The following is a 16,468-nucleotide window of genomic DNA, read 5'->3' on the forward strand; positions in this document are numbered from 1 at the left end:
CTGCCTTTAACTCCCTAGGGTTGTCTTCAGAATAAACGCTTAGTTCCAGCTCCAAAGTCTTTTATTAAAACAATTTTTATTGGGATGCTAATATCCCCAATATTGGCTTAGGCCCTGAAGTATTTTGCTTTTTGAATTTATACTTAAAACTTTCCTTTTGACTGTCTTTGTCCGCTCATTCTGAGTTTTGGTCCCAAGCTTATAATCAGTCACTCTTACTTTTACTCTTGGTTTACAACCTCTCACCTCTATCTTTTATATTCATCGTTTTATATATAGAAGCTCCTAGGAAAGCTCCACACATAAGTTTCATCAACACAGAATTGGTTCCTATAAATATCCCAACAAAACTAAGCAGTCTTTTCAAGGCCTTTGGCCACAAGAATCAAACCCTTCTTCTTACTTCAATTTGTCAAACTGCAATTGGTTAAGATTTCTAGATACACATCATCATAAAAATTCTACCAGTAACACAAACAAAGAAATTTCTTATATTACTGTAATATTGTAAGTGGTAGTTTCTCCATTCTGTCAGATACTTAATTCTGCTGGAACAAACACACACTGTTGACTGTTGAACCATCTTACACATAGAATCATGATGCTAATAACCTTCTCACAAGCTTACAGAAATATAAGCACCCAGCAAGGGCGAGCTCACCTTGTATCTGGTCTGCTCTCGATCGTAGATTTTCTTCAGGGATACCACTTTGGGTGAGAAGAAGTTGCCAAGTTTGGCCAGGTAGACGCCATTCCTCAGCCCCTCCTCCAGTTCTGTGGTTGGAGGCAGATCTTCCCCGAGGCACGCTTCCATCCACCTGCACAGAGAGAGGGAACAGGAATTCTACCTTCAGGTCTCCAGCTAAACTTCCATTCTCTTTGGAGACAGTTCAACAGAATTTTGTAAGGGCTACTCTCAACATCTAATTTCACACAGAGCCTTTCACACAGAGCACCATAATATCTCAGAGGTAAGCAACTTTTGGGAAAATTCTTGAGCATAAACACCATTTTCTTCTCTACCCACTTTCCTCTCCTGCCACAACGGAGCCAGCCTAGCTCCCCAGATCCTAGTGAGCCATGAATGGGGTCACCTCACTCACCCTCAAAGGCTCCTAGGAAGCCACCAGCTCAAGTTCAGAGAGGCTTAAATCTGCTGATGTTGTCTTCTAGTTTCAGACGTCAAAATTCACAGTGATTTGTTAGGTTCAAGTTTTAAGTTTGTTTGGGGATAGCAGAAATAGTCAATTATCTTAGCTACAATACTGAAACAGCAAAATGAATTCTTATATGTGTTTCAGATGGAGGAATGTTGTAAAAGAAAATATTTCCACCTCAGTCACCTCTCACAGGTTCTGGGGAAGCTCAAAGTGAAAAAAGAAGTTTATTTGCATATATTTTCTCTTCATAGAAATACAGGAAACTAAAAATAATTTCTTGAGTTTTTTATTGGGGGGGGGGGGGTTTGCTGGCTTTTTAGGTCACACCTGGTAATGCACAGGGGTTACTCCTGGCTCTGCACTCAGGAATTACTCCTGGCAGTGCTTGGAGGACCACATAAAATGCCAGGGATTGAACTGAGTCGGCTTCGTGCAAGGCAAATGCCCTACCCACTGTACTATAGATTTGACCCCCATAGGGCAACAATTTTTTTCTTGCTTTATGGGTCACATCCAGTGATGCACAGGAATTACTTCTGGCTCATGCACTTAGGAATTACTCTTGGAGGTGCTCAGGGGACCATATGGTATGCTGGGATTGAACCCGGGTCGGCCGAGTGCAAGGCAAACACCCTACCTGCTGTGCTATCACTCCAGCCCCAGGGCAACAATTTTTAACCATGTTTGATGCACAGAATTCTTTAACAGTCTAAAGAAAGCTACAGTTTCTTCTCCAGGGAAAAAAAAAAGTACTTATAAAAAATTTTTTTTCTTTTTGGGTCACACTCGGTGATGCACAGGAGTTACTCCTGGCTCTGCACTCAGAAATTATTCCTGGCAGTGCTCAGGGGACCATACGGGATGCTGGGAATAGAACCTGGGTCTGCCGCACGCACAAGGCAAACGCCCTACCCGCTGTACTATCGCTCCAGCCCTAGTACTTATAAATTTAATGTATAATTTCAGAGATTTTGTGGACTCAAGATTATTTTACTCTAATTTTACAAAGCTATTTTACTTCCTTACATTTTCACCATACTAGGTAAAACAAAAACAAACCCCAAAATATTAGCTGTTACCTGTTCTATTTCACTAGTGATAAATACTTGAAAAACCAAATTAAAAAAATCAAATAGACAGCTGCCTTAATAAAAAACAACATTTACTGTCAAATAATACATTAAAATAAAACTTTCATAATGTTTCTTAAGCAAAGAAATTATGAGGCAGGAGAAATAAATAGTTCTATGGGATAAGCTCAGGTTTCCTTGCAGGAGGCAGAAGTTTGAGCCTAACGCCACAGGGTTGGCTGAGCACTGCCAGAAACACCCCCAAGCACAGAGCCACCCTCCCACTTCTCCCCCTGCCAAGCACTACTGGGTGTGGCCCAAACTCCCCCACACCACCACCAATTTTTTAAAAAAGGAAATGAAGCAATTTCCCTGTGTTACTCAAGTTCTACAGACTGGTCAACCTCACTTTCAAACCTGTTTTCCTAAAAGCTAGCACACTGGAACTTAGAGGTGAATACTGGCTGCAGAGAAGGAGCCAGAACACTCCGGTTATCTTCTGTACCCAATGAGAGTAAGTTTTCCCCTCTGACTTACACAGGGAACAAAACTTAAATGTCAAGAAGAGGAAGAATAAGATCTTTTGGACTAAAGATCAGAAGGGCAGTGTGGAAATAATTCTGTCCAAGAGTACATCTCATATACTCACCCTTCAAGTATTTTACTGCTAAGAAGGATATGCCAAAGCGCTCCTGGCAACACCAGCTCTCGGGGACAGTCTACCATGTGTTCTCATGAAGGGGACAAGATGGGAACAACATCAGGCTCAGCCAAAAATAGTCTTTTACCCAGGTATTGCTATAAAGAGAAAATGACTTTTCTCCTGCAAATGATGTCACCTCTAAGGGGAAACCATAGCTAAAGACAAAATGGGCGCCTCTGGCTGAGTCACTCAGAGCTCATGAGTGACCAAACTGTTTAGCTTCTCTTTTTGTCTGAGTTACTAGACTAAAACCAGTATAAGGAGCTCAGGGACATAGTCTGGAGGCTCCCCAAGCACCACTGTGGTGGGTTTGGCAATCCCTGGCAACACAGGGCCTTCCAGCACTGCATCCTCAGGTCTGGCTGATGGAGTATTACCAGAGTGGTGCCCAGCCCCTGAGCATCACTTGGGAGGCCCTCAAAAACATCAAGTAAAGAGCACAGTGGGGAGGGTGCTGCACTGCACACTGCCAACACAGATTTAATCTCTGGCATCCCATATGTTCCCCCGAGCACCGCCAGATGTAATTCTGAGTAGTGAGCCAGGAGTAAACCCTGAGCATCGTCAGGTGTGGCCCTAAACAAAACAAAAAAAGTCAAAGTGGTGACCATAGTAATCCTCTCCCACAAGTCTTTGTCTTTTCCTTCCCTTCTGTAACTTGTCCTGATGAACGCCAAGTTTCGAACTTCCTACTTCACTCACAGAGTCTGTCAATGGGTCGGAGCAATAGTATAGTGGGTAGAGCATTTCCATGCATGCTGCAGACCCAGGTTTGTTCCCAGGCATCCCATATGGTTCCCTGAGCATTGCCAGGAGTAATTCTTGAGTGCAGAGCCAGGAGTACCCCTGAGCACTGCCCAGTGTTTTAGACCCAAAAATAAAAAAAAATAAAATAAAGAAAGAGTCCAGTAAGAAGTCGATGTGATATGGTGAAAGGGGGAAGCAGGGCGAGGGAGAACAGAAAAATCAAATAGAAACAGCACTGTCTGACGAACCTGAAGCCCATGCCCCATGGCCACATATACTGCATACTGCATATCCTATATGTTCTAATGTGCTGTGAACTGCATGTAAACATACAGCATACTCTATGTGCTGTGTACTGCATATACACATACTGCATACCCCGCATGTGCTGTGTATTGCATGTACACACACTACATGCTGCCTCCTTCAAAATAATTAACAGCTGCCACGACTGAAACTCCAGAACCAGAGCATCCCACACAAGGCATGATTAACGACCTTTATTAACCACCCAAACTATGAGCACTAAGTATCAAATGTTGGGAGAAGGGCTGGGCGTAGAGCTCAGTGGTGGGGAAAGCAAATGTCTTGCAAGTGGGAGACTCTTGGCTTGATCTCAGCACTGAAGAAAGTAAAACAAAAAACTTACAAACACCAGTGAAGTTGATGTCATTAGTGCAAAAAAAGGACTACCTACATAAAAGTCTGTCTTTAATATACAATATTATTTATGTTACAATGTAATTTTTATCTGCTATTCCTAGTTTGTTTCCCTAAGGCTTTGCTTTGTATATATCCTAAATGAATTTTTCAAAAACAATGATTTGCTCTGATGGTCACAATCGCCTCAGGAACATTTCAAATAGACTACTCTGTGCTCTCTAATTGGCAGCTACAAAGTGTTGAATGCCAGTTCCCATCATTCAGAACACCCCCTCCGAAGAGAGAAACAGAGACTTCAACCACAAGCTACAACAGAAGATGATCCTTGAATGAGGCTTTGTAAGAGCATCTGTATTTACAGGGTGAGAAGTGGGGAAAAGCCACCTAAGGTAAAGGAACAGCAAAAATAAAGGGCAAGATACAGAACAAATGGCAAAGCTGGAAGGGACATAGCATGAGGTGAGTAGGACTACATGTAGATCATTAGTGTTCTGGTCAACAGGCATGGGAAACACAACAAATTCTGAGAGAAGAGGGGCTTGATCAGATCTCAAACTTTGGTAACTAGGACAACAGCATGAAGGAGAGATTCAAGGGATAAATATGAGGCAACCCCGTCAGGAATCTGGGTGAGAGATAATAAGGTCTTTAAGTAGGGCAATGGCTGAAACAGAAAAATGCTGAGTGATGAATTATAAAGAGAGAACTGACCCCATTTGACAGTCTGTTAGATAGGGGTGGGGGAGAAATGGGGTTCTAAAAAGACAATGGGGGAAGCTTTATAGGAAACTGGAAAAGAAAAACCTGACAACTCCTGATCTTATATATGCCCCTGACCTTAAATACTAATGGCTTAGAAACTTAAAAAAAATAAATAAGAGGAAGAGCCACAGACTTGTATTTGAGAGTCCCAGTTCAAGCCCTGCAAGCAACCCGAGGAATGTGACAGGGAGCAACCCCGGAAACTACTACATGTGATCCAAAAGCAAAAAGGTAAAGATAAATAAATAAAATGTGGAAGAAAAAAGATACATAGCCTTGAAATATGAAAGTCCTTTCCAAGAAGACTATGGAGGCAGAGATCTTAAAGAAGAGACAAATAAACTGGCCACATTAAAAAAAAAAAAAAAAGTAGTTGAGGGAAGGAGGGGCAGGGAGAAAAAAATCAAACAGTTGAACCTGTATAAAGTAACTTAAAAAATAAATATGTGGAGGGAAAAAAAACCTGGAAATGTAGCTCAGTGGTAGAGTTCATGCCTTGAATGCAAAAGGCCCTGGATTCATACCCAAAATAGGGACTGGGGGTGGCGGGCGGGGGGTGTGGGAAACTGGGGGCATTGGTGGCGGGAAATGTACACTGGTGGAGAGATAGGTGTTGGAACATTGTATGACTGAAAACTGGTCATGAACAGCTACGACCTGTAGCTTTAAAAAAAAACCCCTACTAATTATAATAGCAAAATTAATATTTTCAAAATTAAGTTAGAAATAAAGGAAAGAGGAAAGATAAATTGAAGTGACATAAACATTTTTAAACACTTGAAGCAAAATTACAAATATTTCCTTTCAAAAATGACTAGAGGGCTGGTCTGGTACAGCGGGTATGGTGCCTTGCACATGGTTGACCCAGCTCACCTCAAATGGTTCCCCAAGCCCGCCAGGAGTAAAATCTAAGCACAAAGCCGGGAGTCGGGCCTGAACACCACCAGGTTTGGCCCAAAAATCAAAACAAAGAAAAAGAGAGAAAAGTGGCTAGAAACACAAACAGGTAATCCAAAAAGAATATAAAGCCCAAACTTATAGGAAAAAAAATACAGACCTCATTATTAATCACAGTAACTCCATTATTCTCTCTCATGGTAAGAAAGATTTTAAAAAGAATGCTAGAGATTAGGTATTGTCCAGTGTGTGGTGAAACCCTAAGTCTCAAACGGTTTCAGAAGGAAGTCTGAAAACATCTACCATCCACAGTAAAAATGCAGAAACTTCCATAAAAGGAAAAAGACTTAGTTTTATTTTTAAATAATGATTTAGTGACTTATGGCATGGATGACGAAATGAAAGATGATGCCACAAGCGGCAGCAGGGACATAGCAGTGGTGGCAGGGCAGCATGGTAAACTCGTCCTCAAACATGGTCAGCTGAAAATGTAAGTGGGACAGTCAGGGGCTAGCATCCTGCATCCAGTCAGGAATACAACTCAGAAATGCTCAGGAGCCTGGAGAGATAATACAGCGGGAAAGGCACTTGCCTTGCACGCAGCTGACCCAGGTTCAATTCCTAGCACCCCAGACTGTCTCCCTGGCCCCATCAGAAGTGATCCCTGAGTGCAGAGCCAGGAGTTAATCCTGAGCAGATCTGGGTGTGGCCCAAAGCCCAAAAGAAACTCTCAGAAAAAAAAAAAAAAGAAACTCTCAGGACAGAAACGAAGGCCAGAGACTGTGGCACCAGGAAGTGGATGAGCTCACAGAGAAATAAATGATAGAGAAAAACCATAAAAGTCAACGGCTGTACCTTAGGAAACATCAATATGTCTGAGGAGAATGGGAGAGAGAGAGAGAGAGAGAGAGAGAGAGAGAGAATGTCAGAGCACTGACAGAGACAGAGCAAGACACAGAGAGATGCAGGAGAGAATCACAAAATGGTATCAAGGGAGGAACAACTTTGGAGAACAGAGTCCTACTCTCAATGCTATAGTGAGGCTGGGCCAGAAAGTTATCTATGAGCCCCACTAGAGCAGTCTCAGGAGTGTGGAGAAGCAGAAGTAAGAATACTAGAAGGAAAAAGCAACAGGAAGTGGGGAAAGAGACAACAAAGGTAGACATTTCACGACGTTTATGATGGAAAGATAAGTAACCTAACCGGGAAAGGGGGTAAGGGTTAGTGTGAGCGGGTGATGTCCAGGGAAGATGCATCTATCTCTGTCTCTCTCCTGACTAAAAAAGAGGCACATATATGCAGCCTTCAAGGAGAGTACAAATGAAGGAGGAACAAGAAAGAGAAAAAATAAAGAATAAAAGCAAGCAAGGTTCCAAAGAACAGATAGCAGCGAGCGACATAAAAGAACACAGCCCCTTGGAAGGAAGGAAGAGCAAGGATGCCACGGTGTCTAGCCAACCTCTTCCCGTCGGCAACAAAGGCAGCAGCTAACAAGCCTGCTGTGAAGAGTATCTGAGATCATGTACACAAGTGCTAACAGGCTCTAACGGTGGCAAACTACCTCTGTCTGAGTATGTGTGAGTATGTGTGAGTATTGTATGAGTACATATGAGTATGTGTGAGGATACTAGAGACCAGAAATTAACCCACTTCTCAAGCACACCACTCGGTACAACTTGCCCACCTTGTCCCACTGATAACATCTGTCGAGGGAGAACAGACACGTCCCTACCCATGCCACCAGTCAGCAAGACAGAGAATTATTTGGAGAACTCTACTGTGTTAGTATTAAAACAAGCCCAGACCAAGAGCATTCATCGAGAAGCAGCTGGGAGGGAGTCGAATTAGGGGTCTGTGAAGAGGAAACCAGTCAAACAAGTTCCGCAGGACACATGACTCGTGTGGTTTCTCTGTGCAATGCACAAGGGGAACACACCAATGCCGGAACTGACTCCTCCACACCATTGAGATTCGGTTCCTCCAGAAGCGGCTTCCCTGCACCACACCCAGCCCAGGGCATCCACCGGCAAATGCCCAGGTTTATTTGTGGCTAAAACCTCCACAAGGGGCTGCCTCTCTCCTCACCATTAAGATTCTAAGTCACTAACACAGTCAAGCACCATCAAAGCTCTGGAAAGGCCCTGGTAATTGCTATCTCTCAGTAAGAATAACTCTTGAGAGAAAGGAATGCAGAGTATTTAATAAAGCACTCCTCACCATATGAAGAGTGAAGGCAATCGGGACTATTTTCGCTACAAAAAATAAAATGTTTGTGTGTGTGTGTATGAAGATGGGGGAGAACATGTCAGGTCAGGGAAGGAAAATCTGAAGAACCTTTGAAGAATGTGGGGCAGGAATGAAACAATCACCTCTGATTTAAAAGATCACTTGAGCAGGGCCTCCTAAGGCCATGGGTCAGTGGCAGAGCACCTGCCTTGCAGTCGTGAAGCCAATAATTCAATCCTCACCACTACCCAAGCGCCAAGTGTGGCCCAGGCAGCCAGTAGCACTGTCCTGTCAGCACTGTGTGTAAACTTCACACCAAAGTGTGCACACTCCAACCAAGCATCTGAGCACCCTGAACCCCATATCTGCATGACTACAATGTGGAGGAAAAGAAAAAAAAAATTGGAGCAGTACGGATTAGGCTGGAGAAGGAGTAAGGAAATACTAAGGAAATACTACAGAAATCTGGGCAGGAAAATGATAAAATCTTGTTTCCAAGCCATGCAAAACGAGAAATCTTTTCATTTTGCTTCTTGTTGAAGTAGCATAGTTCACAGTGGTATTGAAATCATTGCTTTATATTTTCAGTGCACGGGTTAGCAAGGCAGTACAAGGGTTGTCCTTGCACACGGACAACCCTGGTTCTATCCTGGACCCTGGAGGGGGTCTCTTAAGAGTGATCCACTAGGAGTGATCCCTGAACACAGAGCCTGCAGTGAACCCTGGGCACAGCTGAGTGTGATCCCAAGAAACCAACAAAAGCTCCTTTTTATTTCTGCAGTGAGGATACTCCAATCCTTCCACCACTGTGCCAGGACCCTCAGTTTCCAGTTCCATGAATCTGATTCAAAATGAGATACTGTGATTACTTTAATAGTAACTTCTGAGGGCCAGAGAGATAGTCAAGGGGTTAAGGCGCTTGTGTGGATGACCTCAGCTGCATTCCTGGCACCTCATGATGCTCCAAGCACTGTGTGGTATGGCCCAAGACCAGCCCCCTTACCCCCCTTGCTGGAAATAAATGAAAATAGCAAAAACTACAATAAAGATGCACAGAGGAAGTTACAAATCACAAGTGAGACCCAAACAATTCAAGTCTGGCTAACAGTTCAGGGGGAATGAAAGGCATCTGGGTAAACTTCCTAAAAGGGGCTACCTGAAGTTGCTTCTTATAGATAGACAATAAAAGGGTTAAAGACACAGTACAGGGGAGAAGGTGCTTGCCTTGCATGTGGCCAACCCCAGTCGGAATCCCCAGCACCATATATGGCCTCCCAAGCACTGCCAGAGATCATTCCTGAGCCAGGAGTAGCCCGAGCATTGATGGCTATGACCCCAAAAGAAAAGAAAATGTATTTCAGTAGGAGAAAGGAGGAACACAAACCACACCCACCAAAGTTAAGATTAGAAGTGAAGAGAAGAAAAAGACAAGTTTTTCCTGAAGACAACAAGGAAACAGTAATCATAGAAAGATGTAGAATTAGAAGCTAAGGAGAAAGAATCAGCAGATAGGGGAAATGTGGGTTATAGTTCAAATATTTCTGGATAAGAAACTGACAGGTTGGGAAGAAGACTTAAAGGAAGGTAGTACACGGTTTGCATGCAGGATCCCAAGGTTCAATCCCAGGCACTGAAAGGTGTCTTGAGCACTTCAGAAATCAACTCTTGAGTGAAATGGGTTGTGATCCCCTCACCCCGAAAAAGAAAGAAACCTAGAGGTCAAAGAGGGTGCATGTACTAGACCCCAGAGAGAAGACTGCTACAGGGAAAAGGTCAGAAGAATGTGTTAAATGGGGCGTGAAAAATTTTGTGAGGAACAAAGAGAGAATTCAGGGAATAAGACACTTGCATTAGATCTCTTGCCCCACGTGGTCCCTCAAACACTGCTGACAGAGACCCCTGAGCACATTTGCTCTCTAATGCTGAGGAACTGCCCACAGTTATGCCACATCTGTCCAGCTGATTATAAACTCCTTTCGGAGAAGGCGTGGGTAATACCATCACATCTTCTCCAGTCCCTGGAGGATCATGGACAATGAAAGGCATAAAAGCACCTTTTTTTTCTCTTTCTCTATTTCCTTTTATTGGAAATGTTTTTCCCAACTTTTTTTATAGCCATGTCAGAAAAAATAAACAATGGAATTTTATCAAGCCATTCAATTTTTTTAAATACCTTTTAATAACACAGGAAATGAAAAAAAATGGTGTTTTTTTTAACTAACTCAAGAAGGTACTTAGGTTAGAACATAATCTTCAAATAAGAGTTAAATGGGCCTGAGCTACCATACAGTGGGGAGGGCATTTGCTGTCCTCACAGCTAGCCAACCTAGGTTCAATTTTCAGCACCCCACATGGTCCTTCATGCTCGCCAGAACTGATCCCTAAGCCCAATGAGTGTAAACAGTCTATGCCTGAAAACCACAGGCAACAGGCATTTCCCCCCTGGCAGATTTTCTGAGAACTTTGAGGGACACTGTTTGATAAAGCTTGTCTCGTCTCATACTGCACAGACTCTACTGCTCACTTCACCTACTGAGGAAACTGGTCCACAGGCAGGAAACTGAACTTCCTGGGGACCACATGTAGTGCCGGGATTCAAACCAGAGAGAGTCACAGAAGCAGCTGCATGCTAGGCAACTGCCTTAACCTTTGTACTATCTCTCCTGCCCTGAACCTGCTTCCAATTGGTTTATTTTCGGTTTGAGGGGCTACACCTGGCAGTGCTCAGTGCTTACTCGGGCTCTATGGTCAGGGGTCGCTCCTGGTAGTGCTCAGGAGACCCAACCAGACTTGGTCACATACAACTCCTTGCTCTCAGTCCCTGTACTCTCTCTCCAGTCCCTGCTTCCAATTTTCAGATATTCTTAAATAAAGCCGACAAACCTTAAAGTGAAATAAATTCCAAAAGTGGGGGAGAGGCTGAACTTCGGAGATTCTGTGATTCTATGTTCTCTCTGAATCCTGTTTCCACATTAAGTAATCTCATCCTTTCCATTTTCCTTCATACATCATAATTTACAGACCCATAATTTGCAGGCTGATGAGGCTCATCCCACAGTTTCTGGCTCTGGGGTAGTAAGTCTCTATTCAGAGACAAAACCTCATGGACTGAGTGTTTTCTTGCGCTCACCAATGAAAAGAAGTCTGGTCTCAGCGGTGCCCTGAGGGGAGCAGGGATAACCCACTCATTGAGCCACTATTAGACCATGAAGGTCCCTCCAGGTGGCTTTAGGCCCAGGGATGTGGCTAGACAGTGGAGTTTGGTGGTTTTTAACACATTCACAATCTGGTGTCATTATCAGGACTATGTACTTCCTTCCAGAAAATGCTCACCACTCCGAAAGAAGCCTCACTCACACCCATTAAGCAATCACTCCCCACCCAACAGCTTTGTGAATAAGATCTGTGCAAAGAACATTGCAATGAAGTCTCCATTCACCCAGACTGCCTTCGAAAGAACCCAGACAATATCTCCAACTGGAGCCTGGGCCCCGTCACACACAGCATGCATGTGACAGGACTTTCCCTAACCCTAGCTACCTCCTCACTTCTCACTAAGCACTTCTCTGGCCTCTGTGGAAATTGGCCAAAGTTTTATTCACAAGACCAGAATAGGTGCTTTCACAATGCCTCCAGTTCAGCAATTACATTGACCCAATTAGTGCAAACATGGCCTGAAGTTATGCGCTCTAAGCCTAGAACATGAGAACTCAATGGAGAATGAGTTCTCTGGAAACTGGACAAAACACCAAACAGTTATTAAGAAGGGACCATGGGAACTAGAAAGATAGTACAGTGGAGAGGGCATGTGCCTTGCACACAGCTGACCTGTGTTGGATCCTTGGTAACCCAAATGGTTCTAAGAGGCTGCCAAAAGTGATCCCTGAGCGCAGAGCATGGAGTAAATTTTGAGTACTGCCAGGTGTGCCCTTATGTCCCCCAAAAAACATGAACTTAACCCCCAAATCTTACTTGAAATACTCCCTCAAATGCATAACTCTGAGAATTACACTTATGTCCCAGAACCCTCATCCTTAGGAAGGTGATCTGTGAGAAAAGAATCTGAGATCAATCTAGGATTGAGGAATTTTACTGACTATCACCTATTCTAAATCACATATTACTATTCTATCACTACTCTGAATATCAATATTCTATCACTAATCTGAACAACTCTTGGAGATTCAGAATTTACAGCCTCATGCGAAAAATCATAAATAATCCAACTAGTTTTTAAAAATCAGTTTAACTTGATTCCATCTCCTATTTCTGAAATTTGACCACCCAACCCATTCTTACTGTCACAGCACTCATTAATAAAATATCACTGTATCAATGTATCACTGTCATCCCGTTGTTCATCAATTTGCTCGGGCAGGCACCAGTAACGTCTCCATTTGTCCTAGCCCTGAGATTTTAGCAGTCTCCCTTTACTCGTCCTTCCCAACGGTGCAGCACTGGAGGCTCTTTCAGGGTCAGGGGAATGAGACCCATCATTGTCACTGTTCTGGGCATATCGAATATGCCACGGGGAACTTGCCAGCTCTGCCATTCGGGCAGGATACTCTCGGTAGCTTGGAGGATTCTCTGAGAGGGAGAACTAGACAATAAGAGGTCATGTGACTGCATTCACTTCCGGGAGCTTTGTTTAATAAAATATACCTCAAAAAATAGTAATAGTCACACAGCTTCCCATTCCCAAACCTAAATTTTCCTTTAACACAATCCTGTTAGCTTAGCAAGTCTATTCAGCTCTTCACAGTCTACAGGCCAAAGCTTTTAATCCAAAACCAGTTTTCTCAATGCCAACTTCATCATGCACTAATCTGTTTAACATCACAATACAACTTGCTTGAAAGCACTCTGGAAAATTCTAGGCAATTTAGCTAAAAGGATATTTAGGGCATGTTTTTTAAAAGTCTCAACACTTGAAATTGCTAAAAATTGATTTCTAAAAAACAGCAACAAAGTTCAGTTTATTCTTGTGGTGGTTGTGGTATTGGAATGATGTATGCATGAAAAGTATGAGCAATAGCACAGCGGTAGGGCATTCGCCTTTCAAGTGGCTGACCCATGTTCGATTCCCCCAACCCTCTTGGAGAGCCCGGCAAGCTACCGAGAATATCGCGCCCGCACAGCAGAGCCTGGCAAGTTACCCGTGGCATATTGGATATGCCAAAAACAGTAATAATAAGTCTCACAATGAGAGACGTTACTGGTGCCCGCTCGAACAAATGATTAACAATATTAACAATATTGTAAATTCCAGTACCTTAAAAAAAAAAGCCACCAGCAAGTTCAGACTAGAGCATATGAGAAACTCCAGAGTAAATTTCCTTAGAAAACTATTGATGCCCAAAATTTAAAATATTATCCAAATACTATCTAGAGAAAAAGGAATAATAATAAAGCCAGGCATCTACCACAGCCCACACAACAAAATTAATTTCAAATGGGTCAAAGGATTTCACGGGAAAACACTAGAAGAGGGGATGAGTTTTTGTATAATCTCAGGACAGATTGGATAATGACTATCTCTGACATGACATAAATCCCAAAAGTTAAAAGTAAAGGATTAATAAAGTCATATGCTTTAAAATTATAAATGACTTAGGGCCGGAGTGATAGGACAGCGGGGAGAGTGTTTGCCTTGCATGCAGCTGACCTGGGTTCAATCCCCGGCATCCTATGTGGTCCTCTGAGCACTACCAGGATTCCTGAGTGCAGAGCCAGGAGTAAACCCTGAGCACCGCTGGATGTGACCAAAAAGAAAAAAAATCTAAATACCCTAAAATTAAAGAACAAAATAAAACATTTGCTATCATAAATCATGAAAAGTGTCAATTTCCTCAACACCTAAGAGTTCTTACTAATCAATTTTTAAAAATCCAATAGCGGGGCTGGAATACAGTGGGTAGGGCGCTTGCCTTGCACAAGGCCAACCTGGGTCCATTCCCCAGCATCCTATCTGTTCCGCTGAGCATCAGCAGGAGTAATTCCTAACTGCAGAGTCATAAGTAGCCCCTGAGCATCTCCAGGTGTGATCCAAAAACTTTTTTTTTAAATCCAATTAAAAAATGAGCAAATCAGCAAGTCAGTCTGCAGAACAAAAAAGAAAAATAGCTTTGAAGCATTAAAATGTTCAGCTTTGCTCAAAATTAAAAAAAAAATACGATAAAACACCACTTTCAACTATGAAACTGGCAAGTACTTTTAAAAAGTCTGGTATTGCAGGCTGGTGAAATGATGAAGGAAGTCATCTTCTCATATAGGTATGTCTCCACAGGCAGCAAACGGACAATGTTTAGCCAAACTAACATTCCCTTTAACTCAGAAGAAATTCCACTTTTAGACATTTTCCCTGCAAGAATGCTCACACACCCAAGAAGGACTAACAACCTACTACAAAACTGTCCCAGCAAAAGCTATGAAGAAAATGTCCATGGGTAGGTTACATCCATATCAAAGGTATTTGTACTGAAAAGCATAGAATCTCGTGGGATGATACACCCAGGAAGAGGCTGGACATGGTTGGATGTGGCTGCTGGGAATAGAACTAGAGAATTTTCCCCACTGTGCATACAGGCAGGGCCTCACTTCTTTTTTTTTTTTTTTTTTTTTTTTGCTTTTTGGGTCACACCCAGCGATGCACAGGGGTTACTCCTGGCTTTGCACTCAGGAATTAACTCCTGGCGGTGCTCAGGGGACCATATGGGATGCCGGGGATCGAACCCGGGTCGGCCGCGTGCAAGGCAAACGCCCTACCTGTTGTGCTATCACTCCGGCCCCAGGGCCTCACTTCTTAATGGGTAAGAAAAGTTTCAATTTTAAAATAGTAAGATAAAAAAAAATAGATGAAATCTACCTAAATATTTTTTGGGAATTCTTCAACTTTAAAAGTGAAACCTCGGGGCTGAAGCGATAGTTCAGGGGGTAGGGTGTTTGCCTTGTACTTGGCCAACCTGGGTTCATCCCCAGCAACCCATATGGCCCCCCCAAGCACCAACAGGAGTAATTCCTGAGCGCAGAGCCAGGAGTAACGCCTGAGCATCGCTGGGTGTGACCCAAAAAGAAGAAAGGAAAAAAAGAAGTGAAACCTCACTGGGCTGGTTGATAGTACAGTGGGTAAGGCGTTTGCCTAGCTCCTGTCGACCTGGGTTTGATCCCAAGCATTCCACATGATCTCCTGAGCTCCGCCAAGAGTGGAGCACAGAGCCAAAGTAACCCCTGAGAGCCACCGGGTGTGGCGACAAAACTAAAAGTGAAACCCATTTTAAATGTAAAACTCAAGTCGGGCCATTGTTAAGAGCTTCCTTTTCAAATTCAATGATTAAGCAGCACAGTGCAAAGTAAGGTCAGAGCACTATGTCTCCAAGGCAGAAAGAATTGTTTAACAACCAGGTAAGTGGTAACTTCCGGTTCCTGTTAATTGTTCTAAAGATTTGCTACCTTTTATGCTCACTATTTTGCTACGTTTTATGCTGGGGAATTTTTGTTTTGGGTTTTTTTCCTCTTCCCAGTTTTTCCTTTTCTAATTTTGTTCCATTCTCTTTTTATACTTCTTCCTGCTCCAGTTTTTAGGAACACTAATCCTACCCCAGAAAACAGTCACAGCTTTATATTGCTGATTTCTGATCCCTCCTGATAGGCAGACACTTCTTACAGGTAAATAGTATTTCCTTCTGCTACAAAAGACTCACAAGTTTCCTTTTAATTTGGCGGAAGGGGGCAAGTGGTTGAGCCACACCTGGCAATGTTCTGGGGTTACTGCTGGCTCTGCACTCAGGAATCACTCCTGCTGGTGCTCAGGAGATCATATGGGGTGCCAGGATTGAACCTGAGTCTGCCTCATGCAAGGCAATCGCCTTACCTGCTGAACTATCTCTCCAGTTCAGCATCTGAGCATCGCCGTGACGACAAACCTGTGACCCTTTTTAAAATTTTGTTGTTGTTGTTTGGTTGGTTAGTTGAATGGGGATCACATTTGGTTGTGCCCAGGGCTTACTCGGCTCTGCACTCAGGGATTAGTCCTGGTAGAGTTTGGGGGACCATATGGGGTGCTGGGGATCGAATCCAGGTTGGCTGCGTGCAAGACAAGCACCCTCCCAGCTGTGCTGTCTCTCTGGCCCCCTCAGTTTTCTTAAAACTAGTGCTCAGTTCCCAGGTCTCAGCCACCAGAACCAGTGGCAGCTGACTCTCCACTGCTCCTTCTGCTTTTCGTTATGATTTCCAGTGAGTCA

The 16,468-nt window shown here is 43.3% G+C and overlaps 1 protein-coding gene across 1 annotated transcript in view; it reads right to left on the reverse strand.

Annotated features, from left to right (window-relative positions):
- The window catches only part of IQGAP1 (IQ motif containing GTPase activating protein 1), an 84,765-nt gene that overhangs the window by 54,052 nt on the left and 14,245 nt on the right, over positions 1–16,468 (reverse strand). Inside the window, exon 3 of the mRNA XM_055142712.1 lies at positions 662–818. Coding sequence (XP_054998687.1) covers positions 662–818 — 157 coding nt within the window. The remainder of the gene's footprint in view (positions 1–661; positions 819–16,468) is intronic.

Source organism: Sorex araneus, chromosome 6 (genome assembly GCF_027595985.1).
Source record: "Sorex araneus isolate mSorAra2 chromosome 6, mSorAra2.pri, whole genome shotgun sequence".
NCBI classification, from domain to species: Eukaryota; Metazoa; Chordata; class Mammalia; order Eulipotyphla; family Soricidae; genus Sorex; species Sorex araneus.